This window comes from Coloeus monedula (genome assembly GCF_965178545.1).
Source record: "Coloeus monedula genome assembly, chromosome: 17".
In the NCBI taxonomy this organism is placed as follows: domain Eukaryota; kingdom Metazoa; phylum Chordata; class Aves; order Passeriformes; family Corvidae; genus Coloeus; species Coloeus monedula.
Window position 1 is genome coordinate 2,224,569 of NC_138797.1, and position 25,944 is coordinate 2,250,512.

Sequence of the window (25,944 nt, forward strand, 5' to 3'; positions counted from 1 at the left end):
CACTGGGGGCACCCCCAGAGTGGGCAGTGCATCCCAGGGGAGCTGTGGAGGGATGGAACCACCCTGGCAGGACCCACAGCCAGGCAGCCCTGGTGCAGCCAAAGGGGTCCCCAGCCCTCCCTGCTGTTTGGATGCCCTGAGCTGTCAAACACTCACCTGACACCAGCCACCCAGAGCGACAGTGGTGTCCCCAGGAGGCCGGGATGTGGCACTGGGGTTGTGCCTGGGGATGGAGGAGCTGCAGCATCACGGGAGTGCCCAGTGGGATTCTGTGGTGGGGTTTAGCAGAGGGGCCAGGTCCGAGGTAGGGAGAGGAGGAAGAGAGAAGCATGAGCAGCTTAGCCCAGGCTGTGACCTCCAGGCCACCAGTTCTGTCCCTCAAGCTCCCTCCAGAGCAAGCAAGGCTGGGGCTCCCAGCTGCAGCCTGGGGCTCAGCACAGCCCACAGCACCCACACCAGCACCGTGGCACCCATCAGCCCTGCAGGACAGCCCAGCACTGAGACACCCGCAGGACTCCAGAGCCGGAGGGTCCAGTTCGGGCTGGGAAAACTGGGGGCAGGTGCAGCCAGACAGTGACTTGGGTGAGACGAGGTGGAGGCAGAGCCAGGGAGCTGCGATGTGCTGCTGTGAGAGCTGCAGCAGGGCTGGTTTGGCAATGAAACAAGGTCAGCTGGTCCCAGAGCATGACCAGGTCCCCAAGAGTGAGGTGTCACATGAAGGGGGGATGTGGCACAGGGGAAGGCACCTGATTTATGGCACTGACAGCCATGACCTCTCGCTCCTAAGGAAGTGTCATGTCCTGTGTGGTGCCAGGGGACACGTCCCTGCAGGCAGAGCACACAAGGACCTGATGGCATTTTTTGGAGAAGTTGTGCTTTCCTTTGAATGCTTCAAGTATCAAACGGTAGATGACAGATTTTAGTGAGGACATTCCCCTCAGTGCATCCTGAGAGGCCCCCTGGCATGCCCCTGTACCCACCTGCTTCCATGTGAGGCCAAAAGCTCTCCAGAGAGCTCTCAGCACCAAGCACCTCCTCAGAACCTAACCCAAACATGCAGTAACAACTCACCAGTGAAGCAACTGGAAAGCAATTTGCCTCCCCAGTGGCTGATGGAGCCCCCCATTCCCTGCACCTTTAACATTGCCCCGAAGTTAAATGTCTGTGTCTTAGAACAGTCCCAGAAGAGCATCTCTTGGAGAGAAGAGCAGGAAAGGCACCCAAGAGAGCCATTTATACACCTGGAAAGGTAAAGATCCAGCTGGAGATAATCTGAGAGAGAGCAGCACTGGGCAGAGCTGTGGATTTCCATCCTTCGTGGAGGGAACAGTCCCCCAGCACAACATGAGGGCTCTCCAGCCCCAGGAGTGATGTCTGCTCAGGTTTGTTTATCCTCAGTTTATCCACCTCACCTCAGCCTCTCTGGCCCAGCTTGCCCAAGTGCTCTGTGAGTGTTCACCCTGTTCCAAAGGTACAAACACAGATCCTCGGTGTCAGTGGACTTTGAGCCTTGAGCAGCCACCAAGGAGGGATCTCCTTCCTGATTCCCCTGACTCCAACGTGCAGCACAAATACAAAATACTTCCCTGCCCCTCCTGGCGTTGTGCTTCCCTTGGATCCGAGTACAAATGCCATGTCCTGGCTCCTCCACCTGCACAACAGCCACTCCCTCTGTGCTCAAAGTATTCCAAGGGAGAAGCAGGGATGAGGCCCTTCAGCCCAGTCTGTGTTTTTATACAATCCCAGAATGGGTTGGGTTGGGAGGGATCTTGAAGCCCATCCAGTGCCACCCCCTGCCAGGGGCAGGGACACCTTCTACTGTCCCAGGCTGCTCCAAGCTCCATCCAGCCTGGCCTTGGGCACTTCCAGAGATCCAGGAGCAGCCACAACTTTTCACCCTGCTTTAAATGAATCACTCTCACACACACACACACACACACATACAACAGAGACAATGCTTTCCACCTTTCTCAGAGGAAAGAAACAAGGATTATCCATAAACTGAAAATACCTGGATCCCAGATTTTGCCTCCTTTAACAGCTCCACGAGAAAACACCATCACAGCTGCAACTTGAGTTGTCTGATGAGGGCAAGTTAAATGAGAAGAGTTTCCCAGCAGGAACTGGAGTGGCTTTCCCAGGGAAGGGAAACCCTGGGCCCCTGAGCAGCAGCTCCAGGAACTGCTGGCAGGCACAGCTGCTTCCTCCTGCACAGCCCTGTGGTGCTCTGCACAGGGAAGTTCTGCCCTCACCACCACTCGGAGCGAGGCAGCAAAATGTTTACTGCAAACGTTTCAGCTGTTCACTGGTGTTAAGCAACAGCTAAGGAACTCAGTGATACCCAAAGCAGAAAGGTGATCAGTCCTCAGACTTATTGATAAACTGAAGGCTTAAGGCACCACCCCATCCTTGATTAAGAGGATGAAGGAAGAAGAGGTTCCAAAGGCTGAGGCTGTCGTTGCTGTCTGGCTCAGTAACCAGGAAGCACAGCACACACTCGCTGCTGTGATTCCCCTGCTGTGCAGAGCAGGCTCTGTGCTCAGGTACAGGAGTGAACAGCAAAGCCCAGCTGTCCCAGGGATATCCTAGCTATCCCAGCTGCACTGCCAGGTGCTGCCTCTGCTGCTCCCACTTGCTGAGCTCCCACATCAGGAGCCTGAACAGCATTAACAGTTCTGATAGGATTGGGTCTTCCCCTCCCAGCTCCACCTGAATGCTCCTGTTGGGTCCCTTCACTGCATTTGAGATGCTCCCCTGTAATTCCTGGAATAAAATACAGCTGCTTTAATAACATCTGTTAGCACAGTGCACAGCAGAGATCATTGCCATGATGAAAAACAAAGCCAGGGCCCCAGCTCTGTCCCTAAACCTGTTGTATCAAACTTAATTCAGCTGATTTCTCCTTAGTGTGGGGGATTTTACACAGAACAGAATCCCAGGATCACTGAGGTTGGAAAAGACCTCCAAGGTCCAGCCTGTGACTGATGTCCACCTTGTCACCAGGCCAGAGCACTGAGTGCCATGTCCAGTTGTTCCCTGAATATCTCCAGGGATGGGGATTCCAACACTTTCCTGAGCAGCCCCTGACAATGCCTGACAACGGCTTCAGTGAAGAAATTCCTCCTGATGTCCAACCTGAACCTCCCCTGGCACAGCTTGAGGTTCTTTCCTCTTGTCCTGTGCCTTGTTCCCTGGGAGCAGAGCTCAACCAAAGCTCAGCAGGCTTTAAAGTGGATGTCCCTCATGTAGAAAGAAGCCAAACTACAGCTAAACCACAGCCAGATCACTTAAACAGGATAGAATTGACAGCAGCAGCCACAGGTGAAAATTAATCGAGATATTTAATACAGTGCAATCCATAGTAGTTTCTTAATTAAAATAATTGTGTGCATGTATCTGAATGGGTTATCAATTATCACAAAAAAGCAATAAACATTGTAGTGCTATGTAGAAAAATGTACAACTGAACTTGAAACCATCCCTACTTTCAAGAGAGTGTGGATCAACTGCAATCATTCTCATCAATTAAAATGGGCACAGTGACTACGTCGTTGCGGTGACAGACACAGGGCTGGCCACACAGCAGTCAAGGGATATAAATAGAACTGGCAAAGAACTAAAAACCTAAAGCATTCTTGCACCTAAAACACAATAAAGAAGCCGACGGTGGCTTACGACTTTTCCTGGATTTTAAATGCCTTACAAGACTCCTAGACACACTTAAACTGACTTAAAATTACAGAGTGTTTTTTTCAGCTTATTTCAATTCAATATATGGCCCAAATTGAAGATGAAGATCCAGCAGTGGCAGGAGCACAGTCCAAAAGCTGAGTGTTGGATTTTGCACATACCTTTTCTACAGAAATTCAACCGTATCGACAGCAGGCAATTCCCCCTGCTCCCCCTTCTCTCCTCTGGGCAGACCATGCTATGCAGAAAACAGCAATGCAGTTCCCACTGCTCTGGGTTAAAATTAAAGATAAAGACATTTTGCTTATGCTTTCTCCCCAACAAAACACATTTGCACCCAGAATAGGTAACCAAAGTCTTTTTTCCAGCCAGGTGCTGCTGTGGTTACATGGTTCCTGCCCAAGCTTCCAGCTCTTTCATGTCATCATCCTCTTCTTCCTCTTTCTTCTTGGCTGCAAAAGCACAAAAGAGAACAAGTGAGTGAGAATCTTGACAGAAGCCAGTGGCCTCTGTGCCACTGACCAACCAGTAAATGAAGCACCTAAGGCCAGCTGTGGACAGAAAATAAACAAAACCTTTTTGACCTGAAGTAAAAGGTGCTTTGCTGAAAGAGCAAAACTTCCTGATGTTCCCACTTTGAGGGGAAAAAGACAACAGCTCACACAGTTGAGGAAGGCAGTGGGCATGGAAGTTAAGGTGGGATATTTTTCCATAATTTCCAAGCCTCTAAGCCCCTTTGAGAGGGATGCAGCTTCTTACAGAAACTCATCTGATGTCTCCAGTATTAATCTCTTCCCCATCAAAAGTAAATTCCTTATTCCATCACTGAGTACTGCAAATGCAAGAAATGAGGTGTTTGGGTCAGGCAGGTACAGAATTTGGAGGGGCTGAAGAGCCCTGGGAACATCCCACTCTCCTTCTGCTGTGCTCCCTGGCAGCTGGGTGGATGTGGATGGCAGGGAGCAGCCTGGACACTGCCTTCTCCTCATTCCTGGTTGTTCCAGGGCAGAAAATTCTGCTCTTTGTCATAACATGACAAGTCCAGTTTCCATGAACTCAACAAAAAAATGTTTGAACCCACAAATAGCTGCAATAATTTTGGAAAATGCCAAAAAAAAAAAAAAAAAAAAAAAAAGAGTCAAACAATTCCTGGTCCAAGTGGTTTGTGGTTTGTGTCATTCCAAAGGAAACGTTTACGTGAGGAGAACTGAGTCAGCTCCAAGCTCCAGACCCCTCATTTGTACAAGGCCAGAACTTGGTTTTCTATATTAAGCTCCTCCAGCCTCCATTAATCAAAAACAGCTCCTGCCTGAATTTCTCCTGACACTACCAGCAACAAAATTCCTCATTCAGACTGATTAAAGCCAAAATCCAGACAGATCCTGAGAACTGGAAAAGCAGGAAAGCTCATGGTCATTTTCCCTTCAATGGATGGAAAAGGAGGTAACAGAGTCAGCTCTACCTTAAAAGACACGTTATTATTCCCAAAAGGACAATTACACATGAACCTGAACCATCAGGGACAGCATTCCCTTTGGAAGTCTGACCCATGGTAATCACGAGCAAACTTTTAATCCCAGTTTTAAGTCAATTTTAAGTGAAAAACAATTTAGGTTAAAAAAATAAACCCACACAAAATCCCCACCCAACGTCACTCCAGAATCCCAGTTTTTCCCAACTGCCAGCCTTGGAGGCAGCTTTATTGAAGCAAAAAGTAGCCTGCCACTTAAATACATTAATGGAATTAATGGAATTCTCATTTCCATCCAAAAGCAGCTTAGCATAAATCCTGTGAAACACTGAGCTTTATGCTCATAGTTTTTACTATCAAAATTGTGCACAGTTTTTATGACTTCAGGAAGTTTCTGTAAATTTTATGCCGTGTAGCTCCTTCAATCTGTCCACAATTACACCACCTCTTACTTGTGTGCAGTCACAAAATGCAGAGAGTAGATTTGGGTCCAAGACATTGTGTTTGAAATCTATTTAGAGAACAAACCTCATTAAATCAGCCAGGGAATAAAAAGGCAATGCACTGGTTCATTTAATCTATTTTTCCTGAATCAGATAAAGGCTCAGACTTCACATATTCTGACAGAGCTTTCTCCCCTCTCCCCAACTCTGGTCAGCAGTTCTGCCTCACAGAACACAACTAGCAACACACAAAGTCAGTGGTGTCAGAATAAAAGCAGTGTAACACACAAGGAGCAGTGGCACAAAGCAGAACCTCAGTGGCTGGCAGTGCCTGCTGCTTCCCACGTCCATCCAAGCCTGGAAAGGCAGCAGGATAATTATAGATACACTGACCACTTGGGATTATTTTCATCCACTGTTTTTTTGGACTTGTTTTCTCTAAGTAAAAGGACATGGACTAGAGCTGCAAAGTTGACAGCTTATTCATCGTTTTCAGGCAGATTCAGCAAAATGGGCTGGTAAAGCTTCATACCCTCCCATCAGTGCTGCCAGGAATGTCCCAACTCAGCTGAATTCCATGGGGAATGTTCATACAAGAGGGATCAGTTCAGATTTAAGAGCAGCTTTGAACCATCTGTGTAAATACAAACATTTCTTGTCCATCCTCCATGTAAAATCCTCAAGCTAGCTGTAATTCCCTGGATATGTGTGCTCTAGGACTGGGATGACCCTCGCTTTGGGTACTGCAGAGGAGGCCACAGACTTCCCAAAGAGGGGACCCCAAGGAAGATCCTCCCAAAGGCCAGAAAAGGAGGGATCAAATTAAAACCCAAAGCAGCAGCAAGGATCCATGGGGGAACCTGACCCTGCCTGGCACTGGATGACCCCAGAGGTCTTTTCCAGCTTTAAGGATTTTATGAGATAATTTACTCTGTCCTCCCTTTCACAGCCTCAGGGTGTCTGTCAAGATTTCTTCCTTGTTGGCCCAGCAGCACCTGGAAAAAGGCTCCCTTCTCCCACACCTCCACTGCACCCTGAGCATCATCCAGGCTGCAGAGAACCTGGAGGAGCTGGAGCAGCAAACAACTGCTCCTGTGACGGGGAATGATTTTTGTGCTTCTTGTGAAAGGCAGGTGCCCCTCACAGAGAAATGGCGCTGGGTGTGATTTGGGATCCAGGAAGCAATTCCTGCAGCCAGATCTCCCAGATCCGAGGAGCTGGCAGATAAATAAGCACACTTTAAATGATCCAGGATGTTTCAGTAAAGGTTGATCCATACCTGGCTTGGAGGGTATTGATATTGAGGGCACATTTGGTAGTGGTACTGTCTCCGGACCACTGATTTCCAGCAAGTTTTTGTCTAGTTCTTCTTGTTCTAGTTCCTCTAGTTCTGCCATGAGTTCATCCTAGGTTTTCAAGGAGAAAAAAGAAAAAAGAAGGAACTTTAAGTCATATTTATTAACAAGCAGATTTAGCTGATCATATTATTATGGAAAATAGCACAAATGAACAGGATCAGAGCAAAGGGAGGAGATGAGGAGTCTGATTCTGATGTGATTCCTGTACTTGATCTCTTGGAGGGTGAGGAAAGCAGAGGACAAAAGGAGAGATCCAAGTCCAAATATTCTCAGGTCAGGCCATCCAGACCATTCTGAGCATAAAGTCCAGGTCACAGCCACCAACAGTTCCAGGAGAGATTTCACACCCCAGTACTGCACCCAGGCACACACAGCATGCAGAGCTCCAGAGAAACATCTCCTAGGAGTCACAGTTCCTGGAGGGATTCAAAAGCCATGCAGATGTGGTGCTCAGGGTTAGTGATGGGGCTGGCAGTGCTGGCTTAGTGGTTGGACTCCCTGATCCCAAGGCTTCCCAAGCCAAAGGATTCCACGACTCACTGACAAAAACACAAGCAAACAAAGCCATACCTCATCAAATTCCTCCCCAAATCCTACTGGCTTGGAGATGGCTGTAGAGATCTCATCTGCCAGCTCTTGCTGTTCTGCGATGTCCTGCATTAATTCATCTACTTTATCAATGTCCCTAGAAAAGAAAGGAAAGAATTCAGTATCAGCAGGCACGTTCCCAATCCACACTGTATTTCCTGGGTTCTGTAGAAATGCCACACCATGGTGATATTTCCAAAGCCCTTTCCCAAAACACACTTTGCATGCAAGTCTGGATTTTATCCCCCTGCTCTCAACACAATTGTAGATGTATTTTTAACTTTTCCCTGCAAGCCAGACACCAAGGAGAGGTTTTGTTCTGCACCACTGATATTAATAATAATCTGCTCTCTTCCCTGATTCAGCATTATTACATCCACAATATTTGCTTCTGGAGCAAGCACAATATTCCCATAATGCAGTTTTACCTTTAATTATTGCTACATACACCAACTCCACTGCACAGAAAAAAGTTTTAAGTCTCCCCTTGAGGCTTAAAATTCTTGCTGCTACGAGATGGATCTGTAACTGCTGCAGGCTCCCATTTTCTTTAGACCACACTGGTGCTACCCAGCTTTTGGATAAACACAGAAAATAAAACAGTAGTAAACTGAGGAAGCATCAATATTTGTGTATTTTGTTCAATTTTAGTTCAAGTTCGAGCCTTTCAAAAGAAGGTTTTGCTACTCCAGCTCCACCTTTGGTTTGAAACACCTGGCATTCAGCAGACCTAACAAACACCAAACTACAGATCCCATGGAAAGATGCAGGAGGGAATAACTTACATGTTGTCATGAGCAGCTTTCATAGCCTTAGCAGCAAAACCCATGTTCTTAAGCACTTCAGTGTTGGTGTTGGCATTCTCCAGGGCTTCCCTCTGGAATTCAATTGTTGATAACGTGCCATCAATCTGTGCCAGCTGCTTCTCGTACCTCTTCTTGCGCTTCAGGGCCTGCAGGGCAGCTGCACAGCAAAGGAAAGGGGAGGACTGATGAGATTTATGCCCAAAACAGCCGTTCACCAATTTGCACCAAGTGCCACTCAGCCCAGAGAAGTATTTAGCATGTTCTAGTGTTTGTTGCCCATTCTTCCCAGATCAACTATGTTGCCCCACCCTTGCATTTGCCTCCTTCAACAAAGTTGTTTAGAGGTGGCTGCTAACACACCCCAGACAGAGACCATGCTACAACAAACAGAAGGCTTCAACATCCAAGCTCACCCACTTAAAAACACCCTTGTTCACCCTCATCCCATCAAGAAAGGCAGCATTGCTGGTGCAGCTCCTGCCAGATGAGGTCTTTGTGCTGCTGCAGGTCCCCCCTCCTGCTGAATGCCTGGGAGAAGCAACTTGTTCAAATCCCAGGAGAAATGTTCCCTCAGCTTTGCACTTAATGCTGGGAAATACACCTTCTAGAAATGATTGTATTTATGTATATTTTGTATTACTCCTCCTAGAAGGTGCTGTCCACACAACAGCCTGAGCTGAGAGAAGCCCTCACTGAAGGTGGTTTGAGCAATTTGCTGCTTGTGAGCACTTGTAGAACTCCTGCACTCTGCAGGAGGAGCCCACCCAGGACAGCTCCCACCTGTGGGATGAGTGTGGGAGGACTGGTCCAACCTGCTCTACCCCTCCCCACCCACACAGGGGAGCACCCAGCAGCTGACAACAGCCCACAGCCAGCTCTTCCCAAGACACCTGGACAGAAATCATGGGCATGGCCATTCCTGAAACACTGACAGGGAACACCAACTACATTTACACGTAGCTGTACGAGACGTGCTCAATGCCACATCCCTGGAAGTGTCCAAGACCAGGCTGGACAAGGCTTGGAGCAACAAACACCAAGTGTCACATGGAGTAAGATGAGAGTACAGCTTCCCTTTGTGGCACTGCCACTTCCCCTCCTGCTCTGGACTGACCTGTCCTCTCCATGACAGCCCTGGCCATATCATACCCCGTGTACTTTAAAACCTCACCTCGGCCCCAAGCTGCTGCTCCAACAGCCTCACCCTCAGCTCCTGAACCCAGCCACACACAGACTTCATTTCTTCAGTGCTCTGATCTCTGGGAGTCTCACAGCAGAAACCACTTCATGTGACACAGGATCAGCTCTGCTAAAAACCAGTCTTGGCCCACCCAAAAGCTCAGTCACGCACACCAGGAACGGCGGCAAATAAAAGCTTTAAATCTTTAAATCTCTAAGAGATGTTATTTCCAAGCAGAATTTTTTGAGGAGAGCAGAAAACAAGGAGTAGGAACTCCTGACAAGAGACAGGTTCCCTTATCTCCCCTTCTAGAGGGCTGATAACTCAGTGATGTGATCAATATGTTTCTGCAGCACACATGGAATCGCTGCTCTCCTAAAAGCTGATCAAGCCCACAGGCACCCCAGGTGTTTTGGCAGGTGCCATCCTGAGATGTTGTCAGTCCTGCAAGATGAAGTCCTGCTTACCTGAAAGTCCTAAACAGAGCTTCAGCTCTGCAACTGGATATAAATATGCTGTATTTGGCTAATTTCAAATTAACTAACGTGTTAGAGAATAAAAAAGCACTTTTTTTATGGGAAGGCCCAGCTAAGGATGCCAAGCACACAGAGTAGCTCAGGATGATTTAACAGAAGCCAGCAAAAACACCTCAACTATTCCAACAGAAGCCCAGGACCCAAACAAGCCTCTGCACTGACTTTCACTCCAGTTGCCAGTAAATCTCCCTGTTTTTGAGGCCAGCCCAACATCCACTTGTTTGACAGGAGTGAGAACAGGGGGTTTTCAAAGGCCAATGTTTGCTCTGCAGAATGAGGCACGACACAAATATCCCAAACATTCCAGCTTTATGCCAGATCATAAAGTGATGAGCAACACATTACTGGGATATTTCAGCTGGTTCATTCTGCACTAATGGTTTAATTAGGATATACGAAGTTTTCTTACTCAGAAAGATAAAAACTGTTAATAGAGTGTTTATAGAGTGACAGATGCTGGGGAAATGCCCAACAACAAGGGGACGCCCTTTATTTAGAATTTTGTGCCTCGTGGAGATTTACTGGCAAAACCAGAGATTTTATAGCATTATAAAACATTATATAAAGCCAAGTCAAGTGCTACAATTTATGTACAGCTCCCCACTACAGCTTTCTCTGAGAACAATTACAGTTTGTCTACATTTCATGCTCATGTACTTTAAAACAAGCTGCTCAGACACCAAACATTGCAAGAATCTTCGTGAACGATCAGAAGTTCTCATCAGGATTGTCAGGTAACCCTGTGCCTCCCATTCCCACCCACACCACTTCTGTACCAGAACTGCACTGCCCTTAAACTTCACATGGATTTGGGGTATTTTCTGCAAACATTTCCGACCCCTTAAGACCAAGGAAGATACTTATTTTCCTCTCTCCTTCCTAAAGCCAAAGCAAGGACAAAGATCGGGAACCTATTGAAATCTTATGAACTGCCAGAGTAACACATTTTTATTAAGTTTTTATTAAAGTCAAAGCTATAAAAACTTAATCTGAAGGGAATTATCTCGGCTCTTTTCGTCAAAAAAAATATATATTTTTCCAGAATTTTAAAATAAATAAGAACCAGAGACAGTGGGGTACAGATGTCCTGTGGCATTGTGCACATGCAAGAATCGAGTGTGTCTGAAATCAGAGCAGCACAGGGCCTCTCTCTGCCCTGCTCAAAGGCTGCTATCACATCAAACAGCCATGGAAGAGGCTCTCCTCAGCACCCACACCCTGAATTTTGCCTTTACTGCTTCCAAGACAGTAATTACATTAATTACAATGCAATTCATACCCAGCTTTAATTGCTGCGGAACCGCTTCAGCAGGACCTGTGACCATACACCGAGTTTAAAGCATTTATCCTCTGACCAGCCAGAGCTCACCCATGCCCTAGAACATGTTGCTAGAGAGATCCCCAGCACATTTTTCTAGAAACAGCTGATCTCAGCTTTCCAGCAGTGGGACAAACTCCTTATCTCAGAGCCAAAAGCCACGCAAGATTTCCAGGTGGCTGGGCCAGCCTCTCACAGCAGCTGCTGCACAGGGCCTGATATCCAGAGGTTCAACTGCAGAAGTGGCTGAACTTACTCTGGAATATCCCTATTACAAAAAAAAAACCAGCAGTACCAGTTCACATTACCAGCTGCTTCAAGAGGGGATTTAACATTTCATACAACCCTCAACGACAGCAAAAATAGTTGATCATTCCACGGGCAGTTTTCACAAGACAACAGCAAGAACCTGCCAATAAAGGGTGTTTTAGACAACTTTTACAACCCACACCGTCTCCTTAACAGGCCCAGTGGGTGTTTTAACTCGTAAGTCCAATGTGCAGCATGAATTGCAAGCACTTAAAAGATCCTCTAAAGAAACAAACAGCAGATAACAAACCTTAGCTGCATTTTATTTGAATTGTAATAAAGCTTTCAGAGAATACACGTGACTGAGGGAAAAGCAGTTATATATACTTATTATTATTGTTGTTGTTACTATTATATTAAAGGTAATACATTTAAAACTACCTGGGTGACTCCTGACCTCCATGAGAAGACAGTGAGTAGGCTCAAAATGCCCTCCTCCATGTGACATTTTGATACATTAATTGTCTGTATTATCAGCTATGACGGGGATGTTGGAGGCAATTTTTGTTCATGAAGATTGCCCCACAGAGCTCTGACCAGTTAAATGGCCATCAATGGTTTATTACCTCTTTTCCATTGGCAAAGCAATGTCAAATTTCTCTCTGTTAATGAGCACCAGACTGCGATCTCTGCAGTTCCTTTTTACAGAGAAATTCTCACAGAGGAAACACCAGATTCCAGGGAGGGATAAAACTGCAGTTGAGTCCAGTGAGATCTGGGCTGGCTGCTTCAGTTTCCTGAATGCAAAACATGCCTAAAACTACATTCAAAGAACATTTTTCACACATTTTAACACATAAAAAGCTATTCCTTCTTCTGCATTTTGTTTTGGTTTGGGGTTTTGGGGGGGGGATGATTTGTCATTAGTTGTTGGTTGGGTTTTTTATTTCCAGTCTTTGAACTGCAAAATTCTATTTCAATTTTCTATTTATTTGAATTTCTGGGGTAACCCTTACTGCTAGAAATTCCAGCAGAAGTTCTACACTTTCTGTTTGACCATGGTGATTCCCAAGAATCCCAGGGTTTCACTGGGATACCACCACAGCATGACCCAGCCCTCCAACAGAAGTGAGAAACAGGAACTCATGTGACGGTTTTCAGTCGCTACTCCTGACTAATGAACACCCAGAAATGGAAAGAGCAGAGTCATTCAGCCAGCCTCTCCTCCTCAGTCAGCAGATCAGTCAGACAAACATGACTGCTCACTCAGATAATTTCACTTTGTCCTCCAGAAATGCCATCTGTAGAATTTGATGTATTTTGAATTATTTTAACATGTGTATAGGCAAATTATTATTATTAAATGAGCTGTTGTAAGTCTAATCTTTTTTTTTTTTTTTTTTTTTTTTTGCAATATTTACAGCAGTTTGTTAGTCAAATGAGATGAATGTTCACTGTGATAAGCAGCTGGCAGGATAATAAAAATACGATTTTACTACCTGGTACTGCATTCAGAGAGGAAAAATTGACTACGAATGTCAGTGGTTTTTGTTAAAAATCAACAGCCCTCCTGCAAATAAATATTCCTTACACACTGGTAGGACAGGCAGTGTTCCTGGGATATTTATGCACACAGCAATTCTGTGGAATTAATGCTTTTAAATATCATTAGTAGGAAAGTGTAGATCAGCAGATAAAAACCTGGAAGAACAAGGCTTTGCTCTCTGCATAATTGGAACTTCAAGTTTTGCTGGCAAAAACACATTTCAGCTTGAGAGGACCAAAGAGCACGGGGAATAAACTCAGAGGTTTCACTGAATTCAGAAATACACCTGACCAAGGTCAAAGTGTTGGTGATGCCAGAGGATTTGTCCCCACATAGTGCCAGTGTCTCCTGCCTCTGCAAAATCCTCCCAAAACTCACACTGACACCTCAACCAGAGAGGCTTCTCCTCGAGGAAGACTCTGGAGTTAATAGCTTCTGATTACTCCAGCTGAGGGGAAAAGTAACTTAATCTCACATCTAATTCTTGCTTTCTCTCTGGCAGAAATGGCAGCAGCAGAGATGCCAGTGCACAGGGCCAGTAGCAATATTAATATGGCATGAGAAAGCTCCAGAGCAGCCTCAGAAAATAACGTGCACCAAATGTCAGCCACGCCAAAATAATAAAGAGTGCAAGAGCTGCAGAGGAGCTTCCCAAACTGGGGTGCCTTGGCCCCTCGAGCTGCAAGCCCAGGCACTAAATAGGATTGAGATAATCGACTTAATAGTGGAAGAGCATTTTGCACGTTACCCTGTGCATCCAGCTATCATCTGCTCCACGGACAGAAGCGTCATTATTTTTTGCTGCTTCTGAAAATACCATTCCATCTTCCTGGCACTTGCCTCGGCAGCAAATTTAATCAGGAACAACATCCTCGCTGTCCTTGGAACGGGATGAACAAGGGGCACTGGGAGGTGGAAGGAGTAATTGCCTGCCTTGCCTGCAGTGGGGAGCTTTATCTTAGGCAGCAACTCCTCATCTCTCATTCTACTGAGAGCCAGAAAACTGCCCTCAAGATCTCCAAAAAACACCCTAAGAAGAGAATTTAAAGCAATTGACAAATTATCCCCCAATGCTATGAGCAGATAAAAAGGTGGATATAAACCCCACTACAGACTGACCAAACTTTGAGTTTTGCCTTGAGTAAGAATCTTTCTGCAGAGGTTTGATAGCTCCAGGAACTGTTAAACCAGGATTGTCCGTGCTGGTTCAATACAAAGGCATCCAGGCCACACCAAGGAATGCTCATCCCAGGCCAGGTGAGCCTCAGAACACAAAAAGCCAGGTGTGATTTTAAGCATCATGATCTCCAAGTGGTTGGGACACAGAGGTACCGAAGCCTGGTTATAAAGAAATCCTCACTGATTCCAACACTGATCCTGTGCACAGCAGCAGGAGTTCCTCTGCCGCGAGGATCACCTCCGGAGAGCTCCGCTGTCTCAGGGATGTTTTCAGGTCTAAAAGTCACTTCACGTCTGAAGTCATGATCACACATTTCTCCCCATACCAGGGCCTCTCTCCAGTGCCTGCAGCAGCCTCCTGTGCCTTTCTTTTGGGAAATGTGCACTTTTAGCAGGGAATCGTGGGCAGAGTTCAGGCTTGGTCCTCCCCTTGTCTTTCTCTGCCTGTTTATTCAATTTCTAATACAGTTTCCAAACCCTACCCTCCAAGGAAGGCAACTATTCCCAGCTCAGAGATTGTGACTGACTAAAACTACTTCAATAAAGCACCCAAACCCAGGCCGAGAATGCAAGAAGGTTTCTGCCTAATCTTTTAAAATACAAGATTACAACTGCCTCTTGAGCACAGCACTGCCAGCACATTCAGTCTATTGTGCAAGACAGGAAACAAAACAATAAATGCTCCTGCTCTAAAAATCTATGAATGTACAAAAGAGAAAAAACAAGAGATAAAGAAAAAGGCATCTGTAGAGCAGCAGTCAGGGCTGTGAGACAGCAACACCCAAACACAGGAGGAACCATCACCTTCACACCACCCCTGGCTCTGCTCAGAGCATCAGCCTCTGCACCAGGGATTGCAGATGTTGTCCCACATCACAGCTCAGAGGGGGTTCCTTCAGCCTTGGAAGGTGATTCCTCTGTCCCTTGAATGTCAAGGCAACACTGCTCTGGTCAATAACCCTCTATAAAATAATCTCCAGGCAACTCTGGGACAGTTCTGGCGAAAAAAAGGGGAAAAAAATGTCATCTACAGTGAGCCTTGAAGTTCAAATGAGAAAACCAGAAAAGAAATCCCAGTTACAGAGACAGCTTTGTTCCACCCAGGAGCTGGAATCAGTCTAAGAAATGCTGGTTCAGCCAAAAACATCCAGGCCTGAAGCTTCAAACCATTACTTGAAATCTGATCCACCCTCTGGAAGCAGAGCTTGCACTGCACTTCCCAATTTTCACTGCCTCACTCCTTGGGCTCCTGCCTGCCTTTGGATGACAGCAGGGGATTGCAAGGCATCTGCAAAGCTGATCTACCCAAAACACATTTCTTCTTTCTAAATTAAATTAGGTATTTTCCAAGGCTGCCTGAGTAAATTATCCTCTCTTACCTTTTCCAACTGCCACTAACTTTGCTGGTTAAAAATCTGCACCTTCTTTGATGCACACATAAAATTCTGATGTGAAATGAGATAATTATTCAATATTCAACCAAAGTTTAAACTTTTAGGATGAGAATTGCATGCTCTCTAAGGTGTCCCTGAGATTCTCACAGCCTGCAAATACTCTTCCTGGGTTTTCTTCTTCATTTTGTGGTTGCTGAAGGTAGTTTGTTAAATAGAATTCCAGTGAAAACTCAGAATCTTCCTTTGAATCCCTGCCAGGAATGCATCAGGTTTGGCTTTGCAGGAATAGAAGTAGCTCTTAAGTATCTCAAAATGCTGTTTTCTCATAGGGAAAAAAAACAACCAACCAACCCAGTTCCCTAAGCTGAACAGTGTTTTTGTAATTAATTCTCAAAACTCAGAAGATCCTACCCTGAAGTGGCACATTTCAAGACCTTTTCTTCCTGGGGAATTAGAAGAGTGGCTGCCTGGGAATCCAGCAGGCATTTTCCAGCCTTGAACCATTATTATTAGAGCATTGCCAAGTCTAAGAATTTCACTGATGCTGTCATAATATTTAGCATTCTCTTAACAGCCTAACTTCCCCAGATGAGATATTTTGGGACGTGAAAAATTACTTTTTTCGTGAATGCTGAGATTCCAACACTGACGACTACGGGGAAAAGCTGAGAACACAAACCTTTAGAAAGCCAAAAGTTATAAGGCAAGTAAGACAAACCATATTTATTTTTAAGAAGTTTGTACTTCTTGACTCAACCTCTGAACACTCCAGTGGCAATGCTGCAGTACTTCTCTCGAGGTGAACTGCAGTTTTTAATGGCAATCCCATGCTCTGAGGCCGGGATCAGCTCCAGAGCCAGCAATAAACTCTGTTCCTGCTGATGGGGCTGCCAGGGAAGCACTCACAAAAAAGCCTTTCTGCCTCTCACTGTCCTCCCAGGACAGGGCACGTGCAGAGCCCACCATGGAGAGCCTGCCAAGGCATTTTAAGGAGGTACCACCCTCACTGGAGATGCAGTGACTGGGCACAGTTTCCAGGCAGCCCACTATGAAGTTTGCTTTGTATTACCTTGTTTTATTTCATAACCAATCAAAATCACCTCCAAATTTTTGAATACCACTGATGTTCCTGCCACTCTGGCATTTCTCTTTTCAGTTCAACCCCTGAGCAACCCCTGTGCACTCACCTGAAGTAAACACAGAGTCCCTAAATCTGGATGAAATCCTGCCAAGCCACGAGGAGCACACACAGTGTGGATGTTTGGTAACACTTACACCCCACCACAGGAGTGAAACAGCCCTGGCTTGCTGCACACGTGGATCACCATGCACATCTCATTATCACACAGAATTACAGAATAAACTAGGTTGGAAAAGACCTTTGTGATCATTGAGTCCAGTAAACACAAGAGAGATGGGGATACTGGTTATCTGGAAAACTCCAAACTGCCATCAGTCCAGAGCTGCAAGACAACAGCTGCCCACATAATTATCCCATAATTGTGTTAGCTCCTGGAAACTGGCTATTGACAAGGCTTCATCTCAGCAGTGAACCCAGGGGAAGCCACAGCAGAGCTTTTCCAACTGGAAGGACATCATGGACAGAACTGTCACTGCCTTTGCCACAGCCTGGCACTGAGCTTCACCCAGGGGAAACTTCTGCTCTTCTGTGTCCCACCAGTGCTGGGTCACTGTGGCCACTCCACTGCCCTTGGTAGTGGCCACGAGGAAGGTTCCCATGGAATTACAGTGGTTTGGGTTGAGAGGGACCTTAAAGATCAGCCAGTCCCACCCCTGGCCATGGGCAGGGACACCTTTCCACTATCCCAGGCTGCTCCAAGCCCCATCCAGCCTGGCCTTGGGCACTGCCAGGGATCCAGGGGCAGCCCCAGCTGCTCTGGGCACCCTGTGCCAGGGCCTGCCCACCCTCCCAGGGAACAATTCCTTCCCAATATCCCACTCTGTCACAGTGAAGCCATTCCCCCTTACTCTGTCATCCTGACCCTTGTCCCAAGTCCTTCTCCAGCTCTCCTGGAGCCCCTTTAGGCACTGGAAGGGGCTCTAAGGTCTCCTCAGAGCCCTCAAATCTCCAGGTGAACACCCTCGGCTCTCCCAGCCTGGCTCCAGAGCAGAGGGGCTCCAGTCCTTCCTTCAGGAACTGTATCCCTGCTCCTGCTCAAAGACTCACAGGGATGACTCAGAGCAGAACAAATCTCCTTATCACCAGCTCTGCTGTGGCCTTGGGCTGTCTCAGGGTAAGGCAAAAGTCTGTCAACATCGATGCCTGGCCTATTTAGGATTCTCCAACTGCATCCTGTTTGTTTCAGGTACTTCGTGCCAGGAGGTTCAGTTTGCTGGACACCTGGCAGCAAACCTGATGGAAAGTCAGGGATGAGAGCTGCTCCAGCTTTTAGTTTTGCAAAAATCATCCATTTTTAAGCGGTGTGAGTAAATGACAAGATTTTACTTTAAACCCCACTCACACCCACACTTTGCTGGCTGCGAAAGTCAGGGCACATCCTGCTGCTCACACCACAGCCCAAAGTCTCTGGGACAAGCATCACATACTGCCCCAAAAACAAGAAAGGGCAATGCAGTTTTGGGTTTTTGGAAGCAAGAAGGGTTGACAGAGGGACCTGAATGATACAAGTGCAAAGGCCAGCAATGTCCCAGTCCAGATAAACACTCCACAACTCTGCACAAGTCTAAGTAAAATGAGGGTTAAACCAAATTGACAATTTGCATCACCTGAAAATTATAATTTTTGAACTAGCCTAAGAGCCCTGGAGCAGGATTCAGTAATTAGGCCTGGAGTTTAATGAGATACTAGACTCCAACATCTAATACATTTTGAGAGAAAAAGTGATAAACACGAAGTCAGTGGCTGCAAACTTGCCAAGCTTCCCTCCTGACAGAGAACAGGAACAGAGGAAGGATATATTGCATCAAATACAGTTACCAAAGCTGGCAATATCTGACAGAACCACAAGGGTTTGGGTTTTGTTTATGTCACTTTTAAAAGCAGTTTTTAAAAAGGTGTTTGTGAATCCTGCCAGTGCTCCCAAACCATTTTATACCAGAGAGTCTTGTCTCCAAAAGGCTCTGCTGATCATAGGTAGGGTAGAATCCAAAGGAGAAGTTTCCTCTAGTTTTTTAAGATCTAATTTAAAAGAGCAATTATCACTTCTCCCAAAGCAGGTGGTGAATGCCCATCAACCTTAGGGGAAGATGAAGGACTTGAGCCTGCACTGCCATCAACATTCCTACACTGAAGCCCTGGGTTATGGATAAGCACCTGGAACTCAAACATCAATTTTGCATTACACTGTGACTTAAAACACAGAGAAGGCAGGCTGAGGGCCTAAAGATGGGCTGGAAATGCTGCAGGATTCCTGCTTCCCCTCCATCGGCATCTGACCATTCATGGAAACAAAAGCAGGGTCTCATTATTGGATTCTGGGAGCAGAATCACTTCTCTTGCTGAGAGCCAAGCAGGATCTTTAAACCACGCTCACAAGCAGTGTCTGAGGCCTCACACACACAGTCACAGGCCCTTTGAGGCCATGCCCATGCCCAGAGCTGAGGCTGCGGCTTTCCCCTCCCTCAGTGCCAGATCGTTGCCACACTGGGAAGCACTCAGCGTCCTAAACAAAACCATCACAGCCATCCTGCAGGCACTGCTGCCGTGATTTAATTAATGATCCCTGTGTCCCTTGCTGGGAGAGCCCACGTCACCCTCAGATGCTATCACAGTTAGTGCCTCTGAGCAGGGACTGCTGCCAGGAGAGGCAGAACTGCCCTCCCTCCTCCTTCCCGTCACATTCCTGCCTCCCTCTCCCAGCCAGCTCCAGCATTTGTGTGGTTAAGTGTGGAAAACAACTTTTCCTTCCTTTTTTTTTTTAGGAGTTGGGTTTTGTCTGGCTCAGCAAACTAATCCAAGTCATGCCCTGCCCACACAAACACCAAGAGCAGCACAGAGGAACAGGCAGGACCAGGCAGGGCTGCTCCTGGAGCGGCCTCACTCAGCCAGTCCCAGCTGGACATTCCAGGCAGGTTCACTGACAGGGGCAGTTCTGACACCAGAATCCTCCAGCTGCAGGGAAATCAGATCAACAGACTGATGGGACAGCTTAAAAAACGTAAAGGGATGTAACCAGATAATTTCCATTACACACCATCACCAGAGGCAGCACTGAGAGCCCCAAGTGGGCTTAAAGTCAGGACTTCAGCCTATGCCCAACCTCCTGGTTTGTTTAGTTTTAGTGCTGGGTGGAGAAGAGGAGTGTTCTCTTTCCAGGAAAAGCCTGAATTATACAGCAGGAATCCAGGAGTGGGTTTGCATCTATTTTGTGTTCTCAGTGCTGGAAAAAAAACCCCAACATTGTATTTATGTACAGTGAAAAGAGAAACTTTGACATCAGAAAAGAAAAACCACTTGCTAACAGAAACCAGAGTGGAGGGAAAATCCATGAAATGTCCACTCTCCTGCTAAAGTCTGATTATATTTTGGACAATATTGGCTTTTCACCCATCTATTAACACCATGGTGTTAGTTAATAGAAAAGTCAGATCAGTGGCAGGCAGGCTCATAACTGCATCCGCTCACCCTGGATCTGAGCTCAAGCGAGCTGCTTTTAATACTGGCACTCTAAAGCAGCAATGAGTTTCTCTCCCTGCTGTAATCTTCATACTGAGACATCACTTGAGCTTTGGGTTCCAGGAGAAACAGACCCTGGCATTGTTATACCCAAGGTAGTCAGAGCTCAAGGAATTAACCCCTTGCTCCTCTGTGTGCCTGTGCTATTCCTCTGGCAGCTCAGCTTTGCGTGATCAGGCACAGCCACAGAAAAGCACAAACACCAGAGCAGCAGTGATTAGGATCAGCTTAAACTGCCCTGAAGCTGAACACTGAACCCCAGAGCTCCAGAACCCTTGGAATAGATGGAGCAGCTTAGCTTGTACCACGAGGTTTGAGCGCTGAGAAAACATCCCAGATGAAACAACGCCACGGACAAACTGGAGCGGAATAAAAGGAGGCAGCAGCAGCACGGGGCTCCCAGACAGGCTCACAGCTGCACTCTGCTTTTGTTAGAGCAAAGTTTATTTTCAGGGCAGATGTAAAATGCAGTGAGACACTGGCTGATCAGTGCTCAAATCAGTCGGTACTGCTGCTGCTCCTATAAATTCACTGAGAGGAATAAATCCACTACTCGTGAGGTAGAGCCAAAGTGCGGGAGAGCCTCTCAGAGGGGTGGGGTTTTCAAAAGATTGAACATTTCCATGAGAACACAAAATGAAGCACAAGCATAACCCAAGTTCCTCCCAGAAAAGGGAAGAGTAACTCGCCTGTTTTCAAAAAACCCTCCTACTGATGATTAATCTTGATAGCTTTTCATCCCGTGGACAAAACATGGCAAGCACATTAAAGCCGTCACTACTGGTCTCCCCAGCACACTCAGAACTCTTCATGCAAGTTGAAAGCCTCCCGTGCCAAGAAACAACACAGACTGAGGAAATTTCTACTACAAAGCTCCTTATTATAACCTCAGAATTTCCTGAGTTGCCTGGTTACACAGCCTGGATACCCTAAATGCAGATCACGAAAATACACATGTAAAACGAGTTGATAAATTAACAAACCCCTGCATATGCCTGGGGCAGGCATGGGAACCAGAAGCCTCTAAGTTTCTTAGATTTAAGCTTTCCTTAGACTCCAGAAGTGCTGCAGGAATGAGTGAATGAGCCTTTGGAAAGCAGCTCACTTGGCACCTGAACAATCACTCAGTGTGCTGGGGAGCAGAGAATGTTTCCTCAACTCTGCCAGATACCCGTCTTCCCTCTGGGACAACAAAAACGCCATTCCAAGTTTTCCCAAGGTGGCTTTAAGCTTCCAGGTAAGTTCCCTGCCCCACTGTATCATCTTCTTTGGCTTTCCCACAGCAGCTTCCAGGAGCATCAGTAGCACTGCCCAGCTGAGATCACAAATGTGCACCATCCACAGGAGATCCTCAAGGAACAGGGACACGCAGCATCTCCAGAGGGAAGTGATTACATCTTGGAGAACTAAGCCTAGGGATTCTTCATATTTAATTTTTTTAAAGGTTGATCCAACACTTAAAACAAAATAATCTCTAGCTAATTATCTTTTGTTCAGGTTTACTTGAAAGCATTCCAACTATATCAAAGTATTTCCGTTAAAATGACAGACTTTCACATCTAAAACCAATACATTTTTATTTTCAGTTAAAATATGGATTTAAGTGACCTTGCATCAAAATCGCATAGATTATGGATTATAAACCTGCCTGAAGTCAGACAGGGAAAAATCCAGTAACTGCCTATAAAAAAATGCAATTTGTAGGAGCTCAGCTGATGACTGACAACTTGAACTCAGGAAAACTGAGTGTGTCCTGAAGGGAATTCACTTCCCAGCAAGGCACAGACAATCAGCTGCCTTAACTCACAGCCCAATAAGAACAGTTGGCCTCTCAGCCCCAGAAATGGAAAAAGAGAAATCCATCCCTACCCTCCTCCTATTCACAGCTCCTTAATTACTCCTCAGGATCCTGTGCTGCTGCAAGCCCTCAATTAGTCTGACCCAGAATCCTGCCGGTGAATGGGCAGGTTTTTCTCCTTCCTCCACCTCCAAGGAAATTTAATCCCTCCCCTACCCGAGGTTCTGAAGGGCAGCAGAGAGGGAGGGAGGAAGGGAGGGATGGATGGCATTACAGTGGAGCGAGACAAAGACCTGAACAGAAAGTTTAGAAGTTCGAGAGGCCCGGTGTAACCCAGAAGATGAAGAAACTGCAGAGACATATTTTAGTTCTCCTCCCGAGCTCATTACCAAACTAGGCCAAAAACCACAGCACAGACTCACTTACTAGAACTGTTGCAATGTATTTGATTTAGAACTGACTTGGTTAAGCACGAAGTCAGGCTCTGCTGAGGTCCTCTGACACATCCTTGAGCCCTTGTACACTGGCTCCATCCACGTCACACAGGGAAGTTCTGGAGTGTGGAAGGAGGCTTAAAGTGCTGACTGAAGTAGTGACATGAAACTCCTAAGGGTAATTACTGCCAATTAACCCTTGCTAGACGTGTGCTTGCAGCTCCCTGTGCTACAGGCAAAGCCACTCCTGCTCCTGCACAGAGAGGGCGACATCCGCACAGAAATCAGGATGTGCTTTCCTGAAAACTTTTGGTGACCATGCTAAAACACACAAGAAGTTTGTTTTCAGAGCACTGGAATACATAACCTGACAAGTGCTTTATCTCCAGACACACAGACACATCGAGCACTGCCTGGAAAACACAGCCAGACCTGCCCAGGGAAGCCAAGTTCCACCTGAGAAACACCAATTCCATTCATAAGCTTTAGGAGTGTGTGTGGAAGAGCCTCTTGGAGGGGACTGAGGAGTGGGAATAAACCCCAGAACAAATACTGTTTCTAAAAGAATGAATATTTCCTTGAGAACACAAAACGAAGCGTAAGTACAACCCAAGCTCTTCCCAGAAGAGGGAATATTAACTTGCCTGTTTTCAAGAAACCCTTTTAATGCTGGCCAATTTTCTCCCTGGAAGTTCTTCATCCCATGGACAACAAACAACACACACATCAAAGCTGTAACTCCTGCTCTCCCCGACACGCTCAGAACTTTTGGTAAGAGCTAACAAAAATAAACATAGATCTAACTAAACCCTTACATTAAGCGAGGTTTTGGTAAAGAGTTTTGTTGGTTGGAATTAAAAACCACCACCAGAGCAAATCAAGGCCTGATTCCACGGTGCTGCCCTGCTTTTCCAGCTGCACCCAGTGCCGGGATATTTTCCTGACCTCTCCCCAAAGTGAGATGGGCAGGGGACGGGAAGGGAACACCACGGAGGAGCCGAGCACTATCGCGACATCGGAATCACGAGGCAGTGACGCGACACCCACACGGGGCTTTCCCCACGAGGGAAGGGGAGGTGTCCCTCCCTTCCAGAGTGAGGAAACACGGCTGGGGCGTAAATCCCGCCGGGAAGGGCGCTGAGGCATAAAATAATGGCAATAGGTACAACAGAAAGGCACCAAAGTATGAACTAAAGGCTCCGGGTGTAAAATACAGCCGCACAGACGAGTCCGCGCCGCCCAGGGCGCTCCCGACCTGTTGCCCGGGTTCGGGGCGGCGCGGCCCGGCCCCCGCCCCGCTCACCGCGCTTGTTTTTGGTGCCGTGCTTGCGGGCGGCCGCCAGCTCCTGCTCGATCTTCTTTTCCAGGAACTCCTGCTTCTTGCTGAGCATCTCCTCCGTGTCGCGGAGCCGCTGGATCGCCTCCTGCGGGGACGGGCCCTTCCCGCCGCCCTTCCCGCCGGCGCCCGTCCCGAACAGCTTCCCCAAGAGCCCCGACATGGCTGCGCGGGGCCGGGCCGGGCCGAGGCCGTGCAGCTGCGGTGCCTGCTCCCCTCGCTCCGCTCCCCGCACACACCGACCCGAGGCCCGAGGCCGCCGCCGCCGCCACCCGACTCCGCCCGCCCGCCTCGCCCCGCCGCCCCCGCTCCGCCTACAACTCCCGTCGTGCCTTGCGCCGCCGCGCCGCGCGCGCCGGAGGGCTCCGTGCGCGGGGGCTGCTGGGAGATGGAGGCACGGCCGCAGGGAGGCGCGGGGCACGCCGGGAAGGAGGTGTCTCCCGAGCGGAACCCGGCAGTGGCGCTGGGGCGCGCTGACGTCACGGGGCCCGGCCGACGTCACGGAGCGGTTTGACGTCACGGGGCGGGTGTCGGGCAGGGAAGGAGGGGCTGGGGCTGGGGGGACACGGCCGGGAAAGGTCCGGGAGGAGCGGCTGCTGCCTGGGCCCTGCCCCAGGATGCTCCCCGGACTCCCGCACACCGTGCGAGATGAGGAAGGTGGGGCTGACACCGTGGCTCAGGCGGGCAGGGCTCGGGCAGGGGGCCCGGGGGTAAAGGGTCACAGAGTCATTAAGGTTGGAAAAGACAGCCAGGGTCATTGAGGGGTTAACCTGTGACTGATCCCCACCGTGTCACTCAACCCAGAGCAGTGAGTGCCCCGTCGTCCTTCCTTGGACACTCCAGGGATGGGGACCCTGGGCAGCCCCTGCCAAGGCCTGACCACCCTTTCTGGGGAGAAATTTTCCCACATACCCAACCTGAGCCTCCCCTGGCCCAGCCTGAGGCCGTTCCCTCTCCTCCTGTCCCTGTTCCCTGGCAGCAGAGCCCCCCCCCGGCTGCCCCCTCCTGTCAGGGACTTGTGCAGAGCCACAAGGTCCCCCCTGAGCCTCCTTTGCTCCAGCCTGAGCCCCTTTCCAGCTCCCCCAGCCTCTCCTGGGGCTCCTTTCCCAGCTCTGTTCCCTTCTCTGGACACACCTGAAGTGGCCAAGAAGTGACCACGGGAGCCTGCCCAGGACCAGAGCTGGGCGTGGAGCCTGGAGCGGGCTGGGTGTGAATCCCAGCCAGTCGCCTCCTCCTCCAGCACCCATCCCCACTGCTGGGGTGACCCCCCTTTATGTACCCCTCAAGCCTGCTCCCTCCAGGCTCCTGTTGAGATAACGTGTTGGAGAATTTATTCTTTTAACCTTCCCTTTCTAACTTGCCAACTGTACAAAAGTGAGTTTTTAAAGCCATGGTTGTTTAATTGGTGGTGACTCGCTGTGAACTCATTTCCTGGACTTTTGAGTCACATGCTCAGAGCTGTGGGGGCAGCATGGACATAATTCCATGCTGTGATCCATAATTTCACAGTACCTACGTACAAAATTCCATGAGGAAATGGAGTCTGTACCTCAGCCTGGTGCCAGCCTTTCCTGGATACTTTGGACTTCTGTTTCTTTGTGCTTGGCCTCAACCACCTGTAAAAGGGATAAACCCCCATCTCTAGTCACAGCAGGGTTGTGACAACATTAATGAACAACACACTTGGACAATAATAATGTTTGTCACTGGAAATCACCCAAGAAAATTAATCACTGCTTTGGAGCAGAGCTGGGATATCACACACCACATGGAAAAGAGGAAAAATTACCCAAATAAATGCTTGTTGGATAACAGAGCATTTTTGTGCCTTGAGTAAGAGGGAAAAGCACTGCTCTGGGAAACACAAAGAACATCCCATGTAGCAGGTGGGAGTTCAGCAACAGAGCCCTGTAATGGCTCCTGCCTTGTTCCATCTCCCTAACATGCAGATAGGTGGGAAA

The 25,944-nt window shown here is 47.8% G+C and overlaps 1 protein-coding gene across 1 annotated transcript; it reads right to left on the reverse strand.

The window, feature by feature from the left end:
• Positions 1-3,322: 3,322 nt before the first annotated feature.
• Positions 3,323-24,272, reverse strand: CHMP4B (charged multivesicular body protein 4B). Its single transcript, XM_082293043.1, has 5 exons — positions 23,951-24,272; positions 8,336-8,513; positions 7,533-7,647; positions 6,884-7,010; positions 3,323-4,142 (listed from the first exon to the last, which is right to left on the reverse strand). Exons 1-5 carry the CDS (start codon positions 24,144-24,146, stop codon positions 4,075-4,077), a joined length of 684 nt encoding a protein of 227 aa, XP_082149169.1. The 5' UTR covers positions 24,147-24,272; the 3' UTR covers positions 3,323-4,074.
• Between the last annotated feature and the right edge of the window lie 1,672 nt (positions 24,273-25,944).

Excerpts from the sequence above, each read along its gene's own strand:
- CHMP4B (XM_082293043.1), bottom strand. The coding sequence starts at position 24,146 with ATGTCGGGGCTCTTGGGGAAGCTGTTCGGGACGGGCGCCGGCGGGAAG. Across the intron at positions 7,648-8,335 it reads AAAGCTGCTCATGACAACAT|GGACATTGATAAAGTAGATG; the intron begins GTAAGTTATTCC and ends TTTCTTTTCTAG. Across the intron at positions 4,143-6,883 it reads ATCAATACCCTCCAAGCCAG|CCAAGAAGAAAGAGGAAGAA; the intron begins GTATGGATCAAC and ends GTGCTTTTGCAG.